General features: G+C 44.8%; 1 protein-coding gene across 1 annotated transcript in view; it reads right to left on the bottom strand.

Moving 5' to 3' along the window:
* Positions 1 to 297: 297 nt before the first annotated feature.
* Positions 298 to 22,225, bottom strand: part of NSG2 (neuronal vesicle trafficking associated 2) — a 29,629-nt gene continuing 7,701 nt past the window's right edge. Inside the window, exons 3-5 of the mRNA XM_041397688.1 lie at positions 16,787 to 16,906; positions 2,398 to 2,508; positions 298 to 742 (exon numbers count right to left, since the gene is read on the bottom strand). Coding sequence (XP_041253622.1) covers positions 551 to 742; positions 2,398 to 2,508; positions 16,787 to 16,906 — 423 coding nt within the window. The 3' untranslated portion in view covers positions 298 to 550. The remainder of the gene's footprint in view (positions 743 to 2,397; positions 2,509 to 16,786; positions 16,907 to 22,225) is intronic.

The following is a 22,225-nucleotide window of genomic DNA, read 5'->3' as shown; positions in this document are numbered from 1 at the left end:
GTTTGCACGTGAGCATGGCTGGGGAAGGAGGGGATGCCTGTATTTCTCTCTCAGTGAATGAACACTGACACCAGATTCAGTCTGACAGCAAAATATCTCCCCTTTGGCAAACCTAACAGCACCACAAAGTCTTTGTACCAGGTTCTCTCTACCCCTCCTGAAAGGATTCCAGCTCTTCCTTCACTGCGTGTGGAGCCTCTGCCACAGCTTTCCAGCACTGACAAAACTTGGTGGGATTCTCTTTGCTGCTTTTATCCTCTCTGGCTGTTTACCTAACTTGCTTTTTTTGTTTTTTAATTTATTTTTCTAACAAATAGTTAAGCAATGATTTAAAAATATTTTTACATCGTTAAGGTACAGTCAACATCAAACATGCCTTTGTACAAGAGCTCGACTCGGTTACAAATCAACGAGAACAACGCACAAAAAGAAATATCCACGAAGCTGATCCTGCCCTTGGGTTGGGTTCCCTCCTGCCCCGCTGCCAGCAGGGCACGCTCAGCTGTTGTCCCCCCTCCCTCCCGCTCCAGCTCCGCCCAGCTCGTTTTCTTTAATGACCTTCTGTCTTGGCAGCCTTGTTGTCGTGGCTGGCCGAGCCCGAGGGCAGCCAGGGGGACACGGCCCGGGAGCTGGTCTGCTTGGCCATGCTGTAGTGGCTGATGACGGTGTAGAACCTGCCCCGGGAGTTGGAATCCTGGGCTGAGTAGTAGGCGTCCAGCGAGGCGGGGATGCAGCGCTTGTGCTGGGAGGGGAAAGCACAAAGAGAAGCAGTGATGCCATCAGGGGTGATTTCATGGCTCCTGTTTGCACTCACACTGCTGCAGCTGCCCTGCCAGAGCAACAAGCCGGGCTTGGCGTTCCAAACCTGTTGCTATTGGCAACAGATGGCAGCGGATCTGAGAGATCAGGGCTGTGCAATGAGGGAGGGACCAAAGGGGCTGGGCTGGCTGAGCAGCTCTGCTCACCTGCTGGTGCCAGGCCAGAATCCATCCCCAGACAGGCAGGGGACAGGCAGAGGCAGCAAAAGCTGCTTTGTGCTGCTCTGTTAGAGAGTGTTACCCTGAGCAGTGGGATGAGCACCTGGCTTGCTATTGGCAACAGATGGCAGCGGATCTGAGAGATCAGGGCTGTGCAATGAGGGAGGGACCAAAGGGGCTGGGCTGGCTGAGCAGCTCTGCTCACCTGCTGGTGCCAGGCCAGAATCCATCCCCAGACAGGCAGGGGCCAGGCAGAGGCAGCAAAAGCTGCTTTGTGCTGCTCTGTTAGAGTGTTACCCTGAGCAGTGGGACGAGCACCTGGTTGGGGATGGCAGGAGGCACAGCCCAATGGGGCAGCTCTTTTCACAAGTTCAGGTTTGGATTTGATTCTGAAATTCTGAAATACGAAGGGATCTCAAAGCTCATCTCATTCCAAGCACCTGCCATGGCATGGACCCCTTCCATTATCCCAGGGTGCTCCCAGCCCTGTCCAGCCTGGCCTTGGGCACTGCCAGGGATCCAGGGACAGCCACCCTCTGGGCACCCTGTGCCAGGGCCTGCCCACCCTGTCCAGGAAGGATTTCTTCCCAATATCCAACTAAACCTTCTCTCTGTCACTTTGAAGCCATTCCCCCTTGTCCCCCCTTGTAAAGAGTCTCTCTCCATCTTTCTTGTAGCTCCTTCAGGTACTGGAGGCCACAATTAGGTCTCCCAAAAGCCTTTTCCAGTCTGAACAATCTCAATTCTCCCTTTTTATTAACCTAAGAGAATAATTCACAATGATTAATACACCAACATCTTACTCTATTTTCCAGCTCACATATTATCCCCAGTGTGGTCAAAACTGTGAATTTATGAGTTTATTCACAGTGAGAAGTCAGTGAATTATTTTTCAAAATATATTTTTTTATCTCAGCAGAGCAGACTGTGAATATTCAATACAAAATCACTGGGTTTTAGCAGTTGTCACACGGGTTTGCTCTTGATAAAGGCTCAAGAGCACCTAGAAGTGAACTACTTGAGGAAATTTGGATTTCTTTCACAAAGGACAGAGTGTCAGCACTGCAGCAGTTTGCTTTGCATTACAATGTATGCCAGTAAACATCAGTTACTTGGGAGTGTGGGAAGCAAATGCAGGATCCCAGCTGCAATAAATCCATTCACAAATATGAGGGATTGTTGCTGAACATCTGTCTGTAGTGTTCACCAAATGCTAATCCCAACAATTACACTGTAACAGTAGCTGATGGAGTCAGATGCATGTCCACATTTCCCAGAACACTTTTTCCATTTCAACACATTCCTGCCAAATGTTCTGTTTGGCCTGGTCAAAATAAAAAAAAGCAGCCTGGGCTGTAACCATGCAGGCAATTAGAGCCTGTCATTAGCTCAGGCAATTCATCCTTCTGAAGTTCCTTACCTTATAAACAAATCCATCTGGGCAACTGTGGTCGTAAGTGAAGGCTTTGTACACCACAAGGAACACTATGCAGGCAAGGAATGCAAGAGCCAGGCTTATGAGGATGGTGACCTAGAAAAGAGGGATAATGTTACTGTACATATGTTAAAATGGCATATGAGCAACCTCATAATTAAATGACTTATAGGAACAGACATTGTAACAGACTGCAGCCTTCACTCCACCGTGCAGTACTTAACTAAGCATGGTAATTGACTGAATGCTGGATCCAATATCCTGGATTCCCACATCATTCCCATCCCCCCACGGACTTTCAACATTCCTGTGTTTAACCCCTTGCAAATGTACAGATTTTGCTGTAGTATTTGGTGCTCTCAGCTCTGGCCCAGCAGGACCCAGCAGCAGTCAGAATTCCCACCCCAGGTCTGATGTGTGTGGATCAAGGCCCTGGGACCAGGGCAGATCCCACTTTTCTGGGAGCAGGGAGGAGCAATGAGGTCTTTGTAGCTCACATCCCTTTGTGCCTCCTGGGCAATTCCACCAGGATAAATTGTGTCCTGCAGGAGAAAGGGGATCCTCCTCTGTTTCTCCAAGCTGTAAAAGGACAATATCCTGACTACTGACAAACCCCACAGCGTGTCCAAGAGTGGATGCTGGTGCTGGAGGCACCAGGCACAATTCCCTCTTTGGGGCTCAAATATTGCCCCTCTCCTCATGGCCCAGCAGGTCACCCTGTCTGTTTCTCTGCTGGAGCTCCCTTCTCTCCAGCTCCCCCCTAAACAGTTCATCCAACAGCAAGTTTTCTGTCCCCTCTCCATGTCTGGGTGGAGGCCCTGATCACTGATTTTTGCTGAGCTGTCTGTTCCTCAAGGACTGAGCCAGGAGCTGTAACACGCTCCCATCCTCCCCTTTCCCAAAGCTTTCTTGGTCCCATAATTCCATAAAAACCCATCACATCCAAAACTCAGGCAAGAGAGAGCTGTGGAGACTTATCTAGCAGGAGAGATTCCTGAATTCATTGCTAGATCAGAATATTTTAGAACAAAGGGTAAAAAGGTGAGACTGGGGCTAAGAGGCTTTGTCAAGGACAAGAAGCCCAGACCTGCCTTTTAATGTTCCTGCTCGGATTAACTTCTCCTTGGGGCCTCATCTGCTGCAAAATGGGTCAATTAAGGCAAAGGCAGCAACAGAGGGAGCAGAATTTACTGTGGATCTAGGAGAACACTGTTAGGGAGTCCTGGGGTGCTGCAGAGGGATCTGGCACTAAAGGAGTGCAGTTGTATGAACTGCACCAGTCCAACCAAGAAAATTTGGGATCCACCTCCTCTCAGACCCCCCCTCAGAGGAGTGGATAGAAATATTTCAGAGCAGCTTTATGGCAGCCCTTGGGTTCCCTGGGAGAGTCTGTCCCTTTGTCCCTTTTCATGGTGATAAAGGCTCAGCTGGATTAAAGGCAGATGCAAATGGAATTTGACATGATTTGTGTCCCCAAAAGAAGTTGTACTACACATGAAAAAAAAAAAATTAAGTCCCTTTGGTATGGTAAAAAAGAGAGATTTCCTGGATTAAATATGCTCTACTTTTTCCGACAAGAGACCTGGGAAAAACAGATCCCTCCCCATAAAGAGCCAGCACAATCCTGGAGGCAGGTCAGTGTGGAGGAGCATTTCCCCTGTAGAACACATCCATCACCTCATCCCCGTTTAAAAGGGAGTGCTAGGCCTGGCACTCCCTCTAATTCCAGTACTAAACCACGATGGCAATGACACAAGTGTCCTTTGAGGTTAATTTGAAGGCACTAGGACAAGATGTTCATCTAGTTCTACCAAAGCCAATGCTGAGGGGCAGCCCTGGTTAGAAACTGAGAAATAAGAAATGCTCAGCTCTCCAGTCTGGCTACTGTGCCCCAAATTAAATGTACAATGAGAAAAGAAATGTTGCTTGAAACTCAGCCTTCAGAAGAAGAAAGAACTGAGCTGTCTGGAGTGAGAATAAATGTTTCTTCATGGCTCTTCTGTTAAATCCCACATGCATGCACAGCCTATGGAAATAACCATTAGAACTGCAATTTGAGGGGTTCTTTCCTCTTGTCCTCCCACTGAGTGCCTAAAAATAACAAATTTCCCTCTGCTCTGGCCAAATGCTGGCACCCAGTTGATCATGGCCCTGTGCTGAGCTCTCCCCTCCCTGCAGGCTGTAACTGAGCCCATTTTCACCCTCCTGCCTTTCCTGCACTCACAGAATTGCTGTGACAATATTACACCTGCTGATAAATGGTGGAAAATTGCTCCAGATGAAATGCCATGTAAGATGTTAAAACCCAAAGGAAAAGGAAGAGAAATCCACCCCCGGATATTCTGCCATGCCAGAGCTAAGATCCACCTCTCCAACTATTCCAGAGCTTACGAAGCTTCATTAACATTCAAACACCAAAGAATCACAGAGCTGCAATACCTAATAAACCTCCACTTTTTTTTTTATGATTAACACGAACCTTGGCAGTCTCTAAGCAATATAAACACTCACAGAGGGGAAATAAAATTTAGTGAGCAGATAAAACCTAGGAGTGCTGCAGGCATGAATCTGTCACATGTGACTGCTCGAGTGGGTGAAAGAAGGGGGGGATTTGCCTGCCCTCTCCTCAAAATCTCACATGATTCCCAAAGGTTCCCTTAAGAGGGAACAGAGAAGAGAGAACATCATTACCACACTGAAACATTCTCCCCATCCTCCAAAAAATGTGGGAGAGGCCCTTACCATCCATGAAGGATGATGTCAAGCTCCCATCAACAGCAGCACACTTGGGGTGGTTTTCCCTTTTCCCACAGATAAAGAAGATTTTTTTGCATTTTCACACAGCACAGATGAATAAAAGGATCCATCCTCATCAGGCAGCAGGAGATCAGGTGCCAGCAGGTTTTGTGCCAGGCAGAGGATGCCTAATTGCAGTGGTGTTCCAGCTAACCTGGCTTTCATGCAGCCCATGGAGGCATCCTCCCTGCTCTCTTTGATTTCATCAGCTGCCCAGGATCTCCTTTTTCATCAAAAATTCCCTTTTTCCCTCTCTCACTCCAGTACCAAGCTTTATTTAAAAGGCAACCAGAGAACAATGGCACATCCAAACAGCAGGACATTTATTTAACAGCTTTTTTCCATTGCAAGGTTTTTATACTTTTATTTCCTATTCACTCCAGTACCAAGCTTTATTTAAAAGGCAACCAGAGAACAATGGCACATCCAAACAGCAGGGCATTTATTTAACAGCTTTTTTTCCATTGCAAGGTTTTTACACTTTTATTTCCTACTCATATAATATATAATCATGGAGTGGCTTGGCTTGGAAGGGATCTCACAGATCATCTCATTCCATGGGCAGGGAACCCCTTCCACTGTCCCAGGTGCTCCCAGCCCTGTCCAGCCTGGCCTTGGGCACTGCCAGGGATCCAGGGGCAGCCACAGCTGCTCTGGACACCCTGTGCCAGGGCCTGCCCATCCCACAAGGAAGAATTTTTCACCAACATCCAACCTAAATTTTCCCTCTTTAAGAGTGGGTGGCACCTCTTAGATACCAGGCATGACTTTATTTCTAGATTTCTGGTGAATCAGTGTTTGACTGTGGACACTTTTCTCCCTGCTTATACACTTAAATCAGGAGCAGAGCCAAGAAGATGCCAACCAAGAAAAGCCTTGCTGCCTACAGGAAAAGCAGCCAGGCCCAGAGAAGAGATAAAAATCATTTATCACAGAAAAATTCCTACAAAATTCTGCACCATTTTCCTACTCTCTGCAGCTGTAATGTGAATTAGGGAGCTCAGAAGCCTCTGCTGCCTGTTTTTGTTCCTGTACTCTTCTCAGCTTCTTCACAAAATTCCAGTTTCTCAGGAAAGGATCCCACTGCTGCTGCCATGTCTGGTTCTACAAGATACCTTCAGTGTTGCTGGGTATTGGGAAATTTTGTGACCTTTAATAGGCAATTCAGCTGAAGAAATTCTCTTGGTTTTAATTTTTCTCTTTGTAGAAGAAAGGCAAAGAACAAGGCAAAATTTGTTATGAACAAAACTGGCAGAAATTCTGTGAAGGTTATTTCAGAGAGGAGCTTAAGAGCTGTGCTTGGAGAGGCAGCAAACCTTTTCCTGTAGTTTATGGCAATTCCATTACACCTGAAAAGCCATCAGTCCCTGACAACCCAGTTAACTTGCAGAAAAAAAAATAAAAAAAATCACAAAATCATCTAAGGGCATCCAAATACATCCATGCACTCCTGAATCCATTATAAGGATTTCTGCTTGACAATGAAAAATTCAGGAGGGCAATTTTTTCCCCTTCATGCCACAACTTGTTCCAGCTGATAAAGAGATGGAAGATTGACACCATCAGATTGCACATGGAAGGTGCAGTTAAAGGATCAGGAGCCCCTGGATGCAGCTAGCCTGGTGGCCTCTGTGTATTCCAGGATGGAATCCAAGTGCAAACACCCAAATCCAGGTTGTTATTGCAAGGAAACTCTGGTGTGTCAGCAGGGAGGAGGCACAGGCTGCCAGGACACTGAGATGGATCAAGCAGGGGTGAGGTACCCCCAAAATTCACCCCAGGAAGAGCTGCCCCATTGTCTCAACTCTGTCAAAAAATTGCTATGATGCTTTGCCCAGCCAGACATCCTGAAGATCTACCCTGGCAGTGAAAATGATCTGACTGCACTTCTTCAAAAATGTCATCTCACTCCCCACTGTTAAAAATATTTTTGTAATAAGTTGCTGATTTTGCTGATCTGTTGGCAACAGCTTCGCCTCCAAAATTTTGAAAGGCTAACTGCAAAAAAATGTGACACAATTGGGTCTTCAGATTTGCTTAGTACTGCTCCAGGAGATGTAGGATTTGTTCTTTATTATTACAGCACAGCTTTATCCCAGATGGTGTCCAGAGTCTTAAGCATTGTTTAAGAGATGCTTTGTAAGAGGAAAATGTCCTTAGTCATGTCTCTACATTTTCAGGGCTATGGGAAAATACTCCTTAGTGCTGTGAGGTTTCTTAATGAAGTTTTAAGGTGGGTGGGATTTTTTGGTCCTTTAACTTACATTTCATAATCATAAACCAATCTGGTCCCAGTTCTCAAGAACAGATGAGGATGGGGTCATCCTGAGGGTCAGGAGCTTCCCCCATCTGCTCCTGGGCTGATCCCCAGTGGGCAGCAGGAAGGGGCTGGGATTGTGCCCCTGTGGTGAGACCCCCAGCCCTGGGCCAGCCCTGCAAGGAGCTGGAGCTGCTGGAGAGATCCAGAGGAAGCACCAGGGATCAGAGGGATGGAGCAGCTCTGCTGGGAGAGCTGGGGTTGTTCACCTGGACAGGAGAAACTTTGGGGTGACACAATTGTGGCCTCACAGTGCCTGGAGAAGCTACAGGGAAGATGGAGAGAGACCCTTTACAAGGGATGGAGGGACAGGACAAGGGAGAATGGCTTCACACTGACAGAGAGCAGGGTTAGATGGGATATTAGGAAAAAAAATTACTGTGAGGGTGTGAGGCCCTGGCACAGGGTGCCCAGAGCAGCCGTGGCTGCCCCTGGATCCCTGGCAGTGCCCAAGGCCAGGCTGGACAGGGCTGGGAGCACCTGGGGTAGTGGGAGGTGTCCCTGCCATGGCAGGGGTGGCACTGCATGGGCTTTAAGGCCCCTTCCAACCCAAACCATTCTGGGATTCTCTGTTCCACAGGTTTCTTTCACCCACACAGCCCAGCAATGAAATCCCAAAACACTCACAGAGTGCAGAGAGGCTCATGTATCCAAGTACCCCAAAGCCTCAGAAGAGTGCACTTGAAACAGCTCTGGCTGTCTCTGTGCCAATTTCCCCTCCCAGCCATGTCCCCCTGGGCTCTGCCATCTCTGCACACCCCAGCCCCCCGTGACAACACCAGAGAACCTCTCCAAGTCTGCAAATCTTAAAAAGAGACATCACTTTTCCAGGATAGCCAGCAGCAATTCCTCTGCACTGCACCTCCTAAAGCTGTGAGAGCAGCACGAGTGTGGAAGGAGCACACCGTGTTTCTAAGCAATTTGTCAAATAATTAAATTATGCACACAATAACTAGCTGGCTCAATTATATTAGCCAGTCTCCATCATGTAATATAATTTCTAGTGGCTGTTTAGGCACTAATAGCCTCAGATCTTTTTAACAGTGTCTGGTGCCAGCTGTGGGCTGCGTGACATCTCCCTGTGCCAAGTCAAACCCCTTGGATGGAAAATTCATGGCTCTGTTTCCAAGCCCCCGTTCCTTATGGAAGTTCTAAATGCCATTTTAAATAAGGCTGCTGCACCAATGAATATCAGTGAATTTCCATTTAGGTAAATAAAAAGCTCTGCTGGGTTTGCTTTCTCTTTTCTGCTATTTAATGCCATAAAAAATTCCTTCATCAAGCAGGCAGGTATAGTGAGATGGGGTGATGTTGTTTCTAGGAACACCAAATAAAAACATGGCCATTTTGGTTTTTAAAGGTATTTTTTCCCTCCTGCTATAAGAATATTTTCTTTCTTTTTCAATTGTCAGAAGCCTTCCCACTGGAGCCAGGTGATCTTTCAGGTCCCTCCTGACCAGCCCAGGCCATTCAATGATTCTGTGTCTGTTACCTCCAAAAGAAATGGAGCAGAGCCTCCAAATTAAACAAGTGGGGTGACTCAAGAACTGTTCAGAAAGGAGCTTTTCTTCCCAAAGCCACATCCTGAGAACACCTGGCAGCCCATTTAAGGAGCTGAGCGATGCTGGTACTTCCTTCCAGATCCCTAATTTGAGGTGTTTTTTCAATTAGTGGGACTGCAGCAGACAGAAACATCCTCTCCAAGCCTTCCTGACGTGCAGCCCTTCCCTGCTGCCCTGGCACAGCCTTGGCTGTGACATTTCCTCTGGTCACTCCACGTGGGACATGGCAATGGATGCCTCAGTTCATCACAGGCCCTTTTTAAATGCATTAACAGGAACACAAGATAAATCAAGTCATCAGTAAACTGTCTCCTTGCCTGCCCTTTGCCTGCCAAGACCCAACCTCTGCACAGCCTCATGAATGCAAAATCGTCCCCTCTCCCCTGATGTTGGATTTGGTGCAGGGAAAGCTTTGGGAGCCCTGAGCAAGAACGGATTTGGGGATTAGCTCATGGCAACACACCTGGAACTGCAGGTTGTGTTCCCTGCTCTGCTCCTGCCTTTTCCTGACATCCCTCCAAACCCAGCTCCAGAGCTCACTCCCCACTCAGACAACCCCAGCCAGACCACCCACAGCTGCAAACACCTAAATTCCCCAAATCTTGGCTTTTTCTGAGGCAAAACCAGCCAAAGACCACCACCATGCCACAGCCAAGGGTCAGGCTGGCTCTAGGGAAAAGCTGAGGTGCATTTGCTTTGTGAAATTACCTTCTTCCAAAGGTCAGGCTTGCATGAATTAAAGCACCCCTGTTCAGTGCACTCTTGTGCCTGAAGAAAAGAATCACTTAGAAGTTTGTTCCTTCAAGAAGGGCAACAAATTCACCTGTATTTCAGCATTTATGTCTCCCATCACGAGTAGGAAATAATATTTCTGCATTCATGGTTCAGTACACCCATTTCTCCTTAAAAACTTATTATATGTGTGCTTTATAGGAGAACAAAGTGAGGACTTGGTGAGCAAAGTGTCCCCTGGGTAACTTAAGAATTAAAAGCCTTTCCATTTTGAATTAGAAAGATGAGGCTTTATTGCTGCAAATGACTTACAAGAGCCACTCTTTTAAAAGCAAACAAGAGAAATGAGTAATCGAGGTGATTATGCTGCCTCCAAAGGCACCAGGCCAGTTCCATTAGCTGTGGATCCGACCCAACAGGCTTTAATACATCTGCAAGTACCAACAAGAGGCAGCTCAGCCCTGCTTAACATTCAATCACAGCCTGGGCTGCTTTAGAGAGAGTGAAACATTGCATGGAGAAATTTGTGTCACTGAAGCTTTGCACTTCCTTGATTATTATTTTTTGTAGCATTCAGTGGTCTGGCTATAAGACTCCAAATGCACTTTCCAACGGGCAATAAATTCTGCTTTGGTTTCACTCAGGTGAAAATTCTTTCCTGCTCCTCCATCCTGCTTGGTCTCTTTTGATACAGTGGCCACACCAGCATTAAATATCTTTCATTTCACCTCAAATGCTGACAGAAAAATTGCTCAACACGCAGATTTCCTGTGGGGTGCCAGAGGTAAGTGCAGAGTGGTGTTAGAGACAGAGATGCAGTGTAAGAAATCCTCCAGGCCCAATTACAATTGGGAATTAGCAATTACATCCTGGAATTAGCACCAGGGGTATCTCCATGTGGTCGCTTACGGAAATATTTTCAAGCATTTTGCTCCAAAGCCAAGAGTCACTTGAGGTTTCTGCTCTGTAAATCTTTTTTTCCTTCAATATATTCTGGTTTGAAGAATGAATTTTCAGCAGGTATACCCCATAAAAATGCAGGCATATGAATATTCTCTGTGACTTCCACTTTTAGGGATTTTCTGCAGAACAATTCATTTTCTTCTTCTCTCCAAAAATCAATTAAATGGAAAAAAAACCCCAAACCAAGACTGAACAAATATCTTCAGCTGATTATTCTGTTAGTGCTTACAGATGGCAAAAATAAAGAGAGTCATGGCTTTTCCTGACTTTGTAAAAGAGTATCTATGTGTGTAAAACTAACATAAAACAAGAATGCACTGTAAGGAATGATCCACTTCCTATTAAAAAAAAATGTATTTGGGTTTTTTTTCTTTGCTTTGTTAAGTGGTCCCTAAGCCAGTAGAGAGCATTCCAGTTAAATCAAAATAGATTTTTCTTGTGTGTTTTAGACATGGACATGACAATTTTGGGCCCTTGCCTGTAGAAAACAATTAAGGAATTAGCTGGGAGTTCTTACAAAACCCCCAGACTCCTACCCAGACAGAGGAAACCCTGCAGGGTTTATAGCAATACCTGGGGCTGTGATCAGACAGATCTGTTCCCTGGCAGCTGAGCCACAAATCCCCACTCAGTTCGTGCTCACAGCTCCTGATTGTCACTGATAATCACAAACGGCTCCATCAATCTGCCTCATGCAGCCGGGGAGAGCCACTGGGACAAATGTGACCTGTCCTCTTCTCAGAAATCCTCAGAAGAAGGATTTCTGAGCTCAGGCAGAAAGATGAGGAGCACCATTTCTCACCTGTTTGCATGCACAGTGAGAGCCTGGAACCTCACAGTTTGCATCAAGGCCAGGCAGGGCTGGGCAGTGTTTTTTTGGAAAAAAGAACCTGTGACCTTCTGAACGCACTGGAAATATTCACCTCCAAAGAGGCAGCTTTGGCTCCACACTCAAATCATCCACCACAGTCTGGAGAACACTTAGGAGCAGTGAGAGCTGCTTGAAACTCACCCACTGCATCCACAGGGAGAGGAGATTTCCTGGAGACAACTGGGAACTCCCAAAGGGAGGAATATTCCTGCAAAGCACCCCCTTCCTGCTGACACTCTCTCTGAGTGCAAGGTTCCAGAGAAAAGCCCGGTTCCAGCCCTGCTGCTGGTGCCACTGCTCCCTGTGCCTGTCACATCTCTGTTTCTCCTCTGCTTTGTCCCTCGTTCTCCTGCATCCTGAAAACGGCGTCTGAGCCCCAGCAGCAATTCCCAGCAGAGGGAGAAATCCCTGTGTACAGCCCCGGGGCACCGCTGCCGTTCAGGGTAAGGGATCCTCCACGGCCACTCCGCAGCTCAGATAACCGATGGGATGTGGCAGTTGCCATGGTAACGCTGGCGCTGATAGCGTTGAAAAGCAGAGGGAGTCCTTTCACCAGGAGTTACTCCTGCCCCGTGGGAACTCAACAATTAAAGGAGACTTTAAAATTTATTTACCTATGAATGGGTACAATGAAAAGCCCCAGCTGCTTTTATGGGATTTCTTTGCAGGTTAGAGGAAGAACTATCAGCATAAAGAAACAGCCTACAGGGAAAGCAGAACATCCCAGGAGGATTTTGCAGGATCCATGGCATGGATGGGAAGTTTGGGAAGGGGGAGCAGGAATGGCACATCTGTGTGCGCAGCAAAGTGTGAATTCCCTGGGGATTTGATGGCTCACCTTCCAGCGGGGGCATCTTCCATTTAGCAAAGCTGTTACCAACAGGAAATTATTCCCTGGCCCAGAAAAATATTTTTAAATTAGGAGCCAAGCATTCCAGGTATTGGCTTGGGTTTGATCATGTACAATTCTTGCATCACAGTCTGTTTTGTAGGGTGTGGCTGGAGACAAAGAGATTTTGTTCTAAATCTTTCACATTAAGTCAGAAGAAAAGAATTGTTGCAGTATGAGCATTTCAACAACAGAAGCACTTGAATGGGTTCCACTACATTTTAAGGATCTGATGAAAAGTGTGGGCAAGTATTACATCCACTGGTTCCTGGATCTGCGTGTGCCAGAGCAGTTTCAGGGTGGAGAGAGGAGAGGGGTGATCTAATGATAAGAAATTGTCATTGCACACTCAACAGGGACAGATGACACAGCCAGTGACTCTGAAAATGCATCTTGCCAAATTGCAGCAAGAAGAATCAAGTTCCCAGTCTTCATCAATACTTGCAGATGATTTCTCCAGGTAGATAAATTGCTTGCAAAAAACATCTTGAATTTATCAACTTCTCCCCCATACACCCACTCCCAACTTGTTCTGTTAAAGACAAGTACTGAGTTTAATTATTCCAACTCTGAAAACCTCAACTTTTTAAAGAAACTGATCCATGAAAAGGAAAGAACTGTAGAAGACTTGAGACGTCAGATAACTATGGGAGGTAACTATCACCCAGCTAACAATAAATCATTACCTTCCTGAAAATATTTAATAGATCTGTGGCAGTGGTGAGGAAGGGCTCAGACTGGTGTAACAAAGAGACCAGTTTGTGTAAAACCAGCAAGGGGCCAGCAGTTCCAGGTGTCCACCCAATTCTCTGTAGGCCTACACAGAAAGGCCACTCCAGCACCTCTTCTGGTGCTATCCAAATAAAGCAGTGCTGCTGGATGATTTCTGGGCTATCTGAGCTGGTTGGAAGAGAAAAGGAGTCAGTGAAAACCCTGTTCTCCAGAAGTGACAAGACTTCATTTGGTGGGGAATCTGCATAAAAAGCAAAAGGGATTCAATCTCTTTTCAGTACTGACAGAAATAAGGGCAGAATGATTACTCACATATGAGAGATTGTTCTTTAAAAAAGTACAGTGGGGTATCACTGGTGAGAAGGAGCAGGAAGCCTCAGATGCAGAGGGTTAGAGCTGCCACCCCACAGAGGAATCAGAGCCACATTTACAAACCCTCTCTAAGGCACCTCAGTGTTGTCACAGGATGGCAAAGCCCAGGAACAGGAGATCCCTTCAAAGCACTGCAAATGAAAGGGAAATAGCAGCCACCCTTCCCCCTCAGCCTGGGAAACCTCAGCTGCTGCAGAACAAGATCTCTGCAGCTCAAAAACCTCCTAGAGGAACACACTCCAAAGGTAGAAGCAGTCTGGAGAAGGCAAGGTCTATAAATCACTGCCTGTCAGCTTAGAAAAATGTTCTCTTTGCTTCTCTGTGGAGGAGTAAAATGAGAAAAGAAATTTCTTTTCTGTATGGATGGTTCAACCATAAGGTTATTTTAACATCATTTTTTTTGTAACCCATCTACACACAACTATTTAAACAGTTTTTTAAAGGAGGTAGGGGCTGACTCATGCAGCTGAAGAATCAGCCTAATTGGTCAAACTTCCAGGACAGTGTGTGCTGAGCTGGAGAGAATCATAATCTCATCTATTAGGGGATGTGACAAGAGGCAGGAGCTATCTCAGATTCCTGGAAGAGCTGGTGTGAAATAAGAACCGTTGCCTAGGGACAGTCTCTTCTTTATGATAATTAAAGAGCTCAGATCTGGGCTATTCTGCATGGATGAAAAATATGCAAGCATAAGCTTAAATTCTGGCTTGGGCTTGTTCATGTGAGAAAGTTGTCTAATAATTCATTAGTTTCTTCAATAAAATATACCCAAAAGGCAGGGAAAAGGGCATCTGTGGACTTGGCTGACAGGTTCACGTGGTCTCAAAACTTTCTCCAGGTGTCTTGGTCTTCTGTAGCACTAAACCAGAGAACTGCAGCCTCTTTTCCCAGGCAGCCAGCCCCAGGACAGGAGGAAATGGCCTCAGGCTGGACAGCAGCAGGAATTTCTCCATGGAAAGGGTGCTCAGGCACTGGTAGGGGCTGCCCTGGAGGTGTCCAAGGAATTCCTGGGGGTGGCACTCAGTGCTCTGGGCTGGGGACAAGGTGGGGTCACAGCTTGGACTCGATGGTCTTGGAGGGGTTTTCCACCCTCAAAAGGGCAAAAGAGAATATGATGATCACAGTTATATCATCTTTTTTAAAGCTTTTAAAAATGTAGCCAAACTGAGATCATAAAAGTTAAGTATTTACTGTGATTTGCTCTTACAAAAAAAACCAAATGTAAGATGATTTCATCAGTACCAGATAATAGGGCAGCTTATAACCAGAGGGCAGGGTTTTTAATAACTTCACTAAAAATATGCACTAAGACAAAAATGTGGTGCAATAAAAAGTACAAAAGGTAATAAATATTAACTATTATCTCAGCTCATTTTGTCAGGAAATAATACTACAAATTTAATGGGATACATGGAAGCCTTATGAAAAGCAGGCAGGGAGAGGCTTAGAGTCTTATCCAGTATTAGAGCAGAGGCTGCCTGATGAATAAGTAGACATTGAAGAGCAGAGAATGAAAATCATATGGATTTTAGGGAAAGGAAATAGCTCAAAAATGAAACTGTGATGCTGCCAGGCTCTATAGGAAGAGGCCCGGCTCCCACCTCTGCCAGGGCTCTCAGCTGATGCTGTGAAATGGGAAAACTGCACCAAAAACAGCATGGGAAGAGGAAAAATTAATGAAAGGCAAGGTTTGAATGCAACAGCAAGTTGGGAATTTGAATAGGAAAAACAAGATGCTCAGTAGAAGGAGCAGATGAAATAGGATTTATCCATGAGCTATAGGTGTGCAAGGAGGAGAAGTTCTGGAGTGCTTTTTTAAAATAACAAAGCCAGATCTTTGCTGGTTTTACTGTGCCTTTCACACCCCTCAGGGCTGCAGGATTGAGTGTTAAATACCCAGTGAGGCACCAGCATTTACAACACCAACAAGGCCATTTACTGCGGGTTAAAGCCAACACATCAGTCCAGGAGACTCTCAATTTATTGTTGGTTCTCAGGCACATCGTGTCCGGTTCTGATTTGTGTGAGACACTGGAAATGTCTCCTGTGGCTTCCGAGGCTGGGATTTAACCGTGGTTAATTCACTTTACTCTGGTACAATAGAGAGTTGCCACTGGTGGTAAACATTTACTACACACAAGAAGCTCAGGGAAGAATTCAGTAAGTACCAACAGCAGGTAAGAAATTTTAAATCAAACTGTGATGTCCATGGAAAAATAAAACAGCCAAGAACCATAAACATTTATTCCCACAACCCTTAAAGAGTAAATGATGCTTTGGAAGGAGCAGGAATGTCACTGGGCACTGCTCACTTTCTCTGTTTTCTACTCAAAATCATTGATATTTCCTCTGACTTTGCAAATGAGCAATCAGATCTCCCATTTCTGTCACTGCCATGCTCTGTGGTTTAGAAAAAGCACCAGTTCTTCCCAGTGCTAAGGGAGGAAAAACTGGCAGCTACACATTTGGAGTCTAATTTTAGGAGGAACTGAGCCATTCTAATGTGCTGCAGTCAACAGGAACCGGTGGCACTCAATAATTCATGAGTTTCTTTCCATGTTTGAGTAGAGCCTGTTGAAAATTTCCTAAGGAAAGATTTTCCATCAGAAAATTCCAACTCCTGTAGAGCAAAACTGCTTACAGGACAGGATATGCTTGGATACTTCTCTAATACCTTTTTTCCTATGCATTTTGAAGTAGTTTTTAATCTGTAGTAATATAATAATTATACCAAAGTATTTTAAATATGAAAAGGGTTGACTGGCTATGAGACAAAAGGAATTTTAAAAGGCTAAACAAAATGTTTCAACCAATCTTCACTGGGATTTTTAAAAATTATTTTTAAACACCAGTGTTTGAGAAGAAAAAGGATTCAAACTTGGTTTATTTTCAGTTTGGGCTGGAATATATTTTCAGCATTTTCTTGGGAAAGAAAAGCATTTTCTGCTTAAGATGTAGCTAAGAAGTTATTTTCATGCCTGTCCTAAAAAAAACTCTTTACTCTCATGCAGATAAACCTCTCTTTGACCCTGGTGATGAGTGAAGTGTTAAATTTGCTCCGTCTTTCCTGTCACTTTGATTCAGTTATTTTAAAATGAATGGAATTTGCATCGGAAGGCAGCAGAACAACCATTTCTTACCTTTAGTCTTTCTGTTACCCCATCAGTGAAACTGACTGTGAATTCAGCAATTTTGGGCACTCTGAGTTTTCCTTTGTTCTTCTGGTCAGGCTGATATTCTGTTCTTGTTTTCACAATTACCTGGAAGATAACAACACTTTTGAGGCTTCTGCCCACAGCAGAGATTTTTGAGTTGCTATCAAAGCTTTTCTATATAAACCATCCCCTGGACCTACACAAGCACCATAAATGAACACAAGCCATCACCCCCTCAGGAATAAGAGAGGCAGATAAATCAGCAGATATACAGAACTAGGACAGTGAGCTTATCACACTGAGCCTTAAAATAGCTGACAGCAAAATGTGTGACACCCACTTTGGTTCAGGAGTATTTAATTTTTATATCATGCTCAGGCAGAAGAACAGCCCATCCTAAAGAAGAGCCTCACTAATTAAAAGCTCTGTCCAAACAAGTTCTGCTGAAGCCAATTTAAATTTAGGCCATTTGGTGTCTCATTCATTTAGGCTCCAGATTATCAATATTTATCTTGTATTATCACCTTGGCTTTTCCCCTAAGATCTGTGTCTGATTAATCCAGGTCCTACTAATCTTACAAAATGAGGTGCTTTACACCAGTGCAGAAGACCCTTCCACTTTCTGGCTCTCCATTCTGAGCTGCAGCCTGGTGGAAATGAAAAACTCCAGGAGTGGAGAGGCTGCTCCAGATGAGAGTGACAAGAGTGATCCTAAAGCTCTTAGTCAGAAACAAAACCGTGGTGAAGGATTGGAACAGATTAAGTGATCCACAAGGCTGAGTTCCCAGCTAATCAAGGACTTATTTCCAAATGGAGACAGCAAAGTCTGCTTTGGACCAAAGAGAACCCCAGGTATTTAATCCTCCTGCATTTAATGCATGTGGAAATCAGAGCCAGAGAAAAGCACTGAGGAGTTATAAGCCAATTTTCTGGATTCAAATGCAAATCATTAAAGACTGATGAATATTTACATCCTCCAGCAATCCCTCTCAATAGTATTTATTACAAGAGCATTTGCAATATTAATACTTGGGGAGAAGAAGGGACAAAAAGCCACACAAATGCCTTTCTATGAGCAGCTGGGAGATCAGGATTTGTGATGACACAATGCTAGAGTTCTAGATACTAAAAAATTTAAACTTTCTATACTGACAGACTCTGACTCCCAAGAGAACATTACATTAACCTGAGGCCGTAAAAAAACTTCCAAAATTGATTGATAACACTAAGATTACAAGTGTGTAGTTAATTAAAAGTGTGTAATACCACAAGGTGAAAAACTTAGAACTTGAAGTTTTAGAATACAGTAATATAAATTGTTAAAAATAGGTTAGAAGCTGTTGTAAAATAGTTGATAGATTGTTAACATATATGAAACAAGATAGAAATTTTAGGGTGGAGGCAAGTTGTTCTTCTTTACATTCTTCTTCCTTCTTCTTCATAAGTTTAATTAATATTTTGTAATTAGACAGAAAAGTCCGCACTGCAGACTTCATGTAATTAGTTATTGAGTTAAAAGAAAAAATAATTTGTGTCATTCCTTAATTAGATAATTCAGCCTAAAAAAAAACCTTATAACAAAAAAACAGTTAATCATTTTATACCTTATTAATGAAAAATTACAACAACACAATACAGGAGAAGGGAAATGACCAACAGGGACAAGCTTGGGCAGGTTTGGGGTAAATCCTGACCCTGCTCTGACCCCACTGTTGAATCAGAGCCCATTTTGCCCACCTTGCCCAGCACACTGTGGGCACAATAAAGCAAAGCTCCATCTGCAGCCAGGACAGAGTGGCCCAGGTCAGCTCTGAGCTCCAAACGAGCAGTGACCTCATTTTCTCCCTGCAGAGGAGGCAAAGGCACCCAGTGCAGCTGGCCAGCCTTCAGTCTTCTCCCTGGCCTTTTGTACACCCAGTGCAGTAAATTATAGAGCAGCAGGCAGCAGCACCTGCCAGCCAGTGTTTAGAAATTGCTCTCTTTCTGTTTTCAGACAATATCCAATTCTCCCAAATTCATGCTTCCTGCTTGGTATAAATCTTAGCAGCAGACAATTTTTAAAATTTATATGAGAGCTTTACCACAAACTGTAATGCTGGGTCTTAATGAAAGACCGTGAAAGCAGAATATAAAAAAAACCCCAACAAATTAAAACTTTCCTTGTTTCTAGCTATAATTAATTTTCTTCATCATCAACACCAATTTTGTTATGGCTATGTTTTAACTGTTCCTTTGCACCAATAAGCAGGAAAGTTTGAATCATGCTGTCTGCAGGGATAGAGTCTGAAAATGAACCCACACAGCCCTTCCTTCACCAGGCACCAGATTCAGGTCCTGCAGCAATTCTATCACATCTGGGAATAAATAAGCAAGTTCAGGCCCCAGCCAGATCAGAAGGTACTTGAAATGCAATTTGCTGACTGTGCCAGCAGTGAAATGAGTGTGCACAGAGCCAGAGTCACCCTGGGCAGTGTTTTGCAAAGGTATCAAAAAGCTTTGGTAGGAGAGGGAAGAGGCACCTTTGCTAAAGGGTTTTTAGCAGGCAAAAGTTAAAACCTGCTCTCCAGAAGTGTCTTTGTCAGACACCCGCTGGAATTACTCAGCAGCACAAAGGGCAGGCAGTGAAGTGTCCTTTTTAGAGGAGAGCACAGAAATCAAATGACAAAGGTCAAACAGAAAACTGAAAACCTGCAGTGGGGGGACCATTCAATATCGTGGCAGCAACGATAAAAACGCAGTTTTGCTGAGGGCATGGGGTGTACATTGAGAAGAACAGAGCTCCTTCTTGCTCAGTCCTCCACAGGCTAAATAAATCAGCCTGAGCATGGGTTCCACTCTTGCAGAGTTAAAAGTGCAAATTTAGAAAAGGAATAATCAATCTTCTAAAGAAATCTTTCTGCATTTTTAGTTGTTTTTTTTTTTTTTTCCATGTTTTCATTCTCCAACCTTCTGATTTGAGTTGGGTGGGAATGATTTGCCTTCCCCCATTCCCTGCCATCACTCCTTTTCCACCTTCTTTTTCCATTTTGTCAGCGAGAAAAAAAAAAAAAAAATCCTGGCAGTGAAATCTTCCAGAAATTCTACCCAAATTGCTGCTGAAGGTGGAGTAATAAAAGGTCCTGACTCCGCAGTCGGGGCAGGGATCAGCGCTCGTTCATCAGCGGCTGCCCCCAGCAGCTGCAGCCAGCCCGGATCCCAGCGCTCCCGTGCAGAGCAGGAACATCCATCTCACGGCACGACAGCTTTCCTGGGAGAGCTGCTGCCCTTCAGGACAGCCCACAGCACCAGAATCACCCCCAGCCCCTCTCCTTGGCTGTTCCGCAGCGGCGCTGGCTTGGGAATTGCTCTGGATTGAAATCAGGGAAAGGGACGGGAAAATTGGGGTCCTGGAGAGCTGCAATTGCAAGGAAACTGAAGGGAAAGAAATGCCATCTCCTTCCCTCCTCTGGGATGTTGGAAAAGAGCTGCTCTAAGGGGGAACTTCCAGATGGATTTAGCTCAGGGAATCTCCCTGCAGATTATCTTGCTCCTGTGATCTGTTCTTAAAGTTTTCACAGTATTTCCCAGAGATACAGCACCTTCAGGTTGCAGGAAGGGAGATGTTCTTGCATATGCAGTAAAGGGGACACCAATAAATTACCTGGGACTTTCTTCATTTTACATCCAAAATAAAGCTGTTTGTTGAAAGTTGCTTCCTGGATGGGGTTTGCAGATTGTGAGAATATGGTTATGGACCAGCAAAAAGTCACATCTAATTATGGAAACCCTCACTGCAGTCCTTGCAGCTTCCTCCTTAACCAGGTTTGTTTAGAATTTGAGCTAATTAACCACCAATTCAGCAAAGCACTTAAGCATGCAAGTAGTCCTATTAACATCAGCAGGATGAGCCGGATATTTCAAGTTAAGTGTGCATTTAAGGGCTTTGGCCTATCGAGCTGGCTTCAGGCTCCTTCCCACAGCCACTTCCAACAGGGTGCCTGGGGATCCTGGGGAATTTGTCATCGATTGCTCGGGGGCTCTGCACACAGCACGACCCCAGCATCCCATATTACTCATGGAGGAGTAGGGAAAAAAGACAAAAAAAAGAATCTCTGTAATGTGCTGAGTCCCACTTGGTGGCTGAGTCAGGAGTTCACACCAGGCTTGGTTCACTGCTCACAATGCACTGTTTTCTCAGACCTTCATTAGTGAGAGAGAATGGCAGCTCCAGCAGATTCTCCATACAAATGTGACATTTTTGGGATTAGGGGCTAGCAAAGGATGATGGGGTGGGAAGGCAGTCAGACAACCTATGGAAAATGGCAGCTCTCTGCAGAATTGTCCCCCTCAGCCATCCCAGGTCAGCAGATGCAGCAACATTCCATGACTGGAAAGGTTTTGACATTCTGTTCTCTACCTTGGATCTTCTGGTTCCTCATTCCAGTCCCTCAAACACTTCTCAAGAGCTCAGAGCAGCCTGCAGGGAATGGCCTGGAAATTGTGAAACCCCACCACAACAGGACCACGAGCCACATCCATCACCCTGCTCCACACAAGATATTTCTAATGATGCTGTTTGCTAATACATTTATTGAGTTCCAAACCTAAATGCTCTTATTATTCCAGGCTTAATTCCAGTGCCATGGCTGGGATCAATAGGAAATCTTTCCTCAGCTTTAATGGATGCAGGACCATGCACCCTCTCTGTAGTGATGCTTTGGAAAATTATAGGTGTGCTGAGGTGAGAAACAACAGATGAGAGTCTGCCTACACCAGCAGGAAATCCATCATTGACAACCTTGAGAAGGTAAACAGTGGGAGAGTGCTGGGAAATCCAGGGATTTGGGCTGCTGAAAGGGAAAAGAAAGCAAGCTTCTAACCAAGTGGGCTATATTAAAAGCATTTGCTGTGAGGAGGAAGGAGCAGAGTAGATGTGAAATGTGACAAATTGAAAAATATCCCATTAAGCATGGAACCTTGAAAAGGATTTTCCAGCAAAAGGATGAAGTAAGTGTTTCAGAAAATGAACTGATATGAATTCTGAGCCTTGTCTCCAACTGGCTAAATGTAACATCATTTATTGCCACTTTATATTTGCATTTGAGCTCTATGGTTTTCCCTGAAGAAATGAGTAATAATATTTAACATAACTGGCATTGTGAAAACTTTAAATTATTCATTTGGAAAAGGACATGCAGCCCTGCTGTAATTCCCACTCCACTGCCTCAGTGCATGTAATATATTGTGGTTCAGGTGCTGCAAAGCACAAACCATAAAAATTTAAAATACTACTTCCTGGGATTATTAATAATGAAGAGTCTCTCAGTCAGAGTAACCGTCAGATTGACAGAAGTGATAAACAAAATGTGTTGCTGCTACCAAGGAGAAAGGCTCCCTCCAAGTTCAAAGCTGGACTTTGTAGTCCCACAAAATGGTTGTAACACC

The sequence above is a fragment of the Onychostruthus taczanowskii genome, unplaced genomic scaffold, assembly GCF_017590055.1.
Source record: "Onychostruthus taczanowskii isolate IOZ18803 unplaced genomic scaffold, ASM1759005v1 scaffold14, whole genome shotgun sequence".
In the NCBI taxonomy this organism is placed as follows: Eukaryota; Metazoa; Chordata; class Aves; order Passeriformes; family Passeridae; genus Onychostruthus; species Onychostruthus taczanowskii.
Note: the sequence above shows the minus strand (reverse complement) of the source record. Positions and strands in the feature narration are given on the sequence as shown.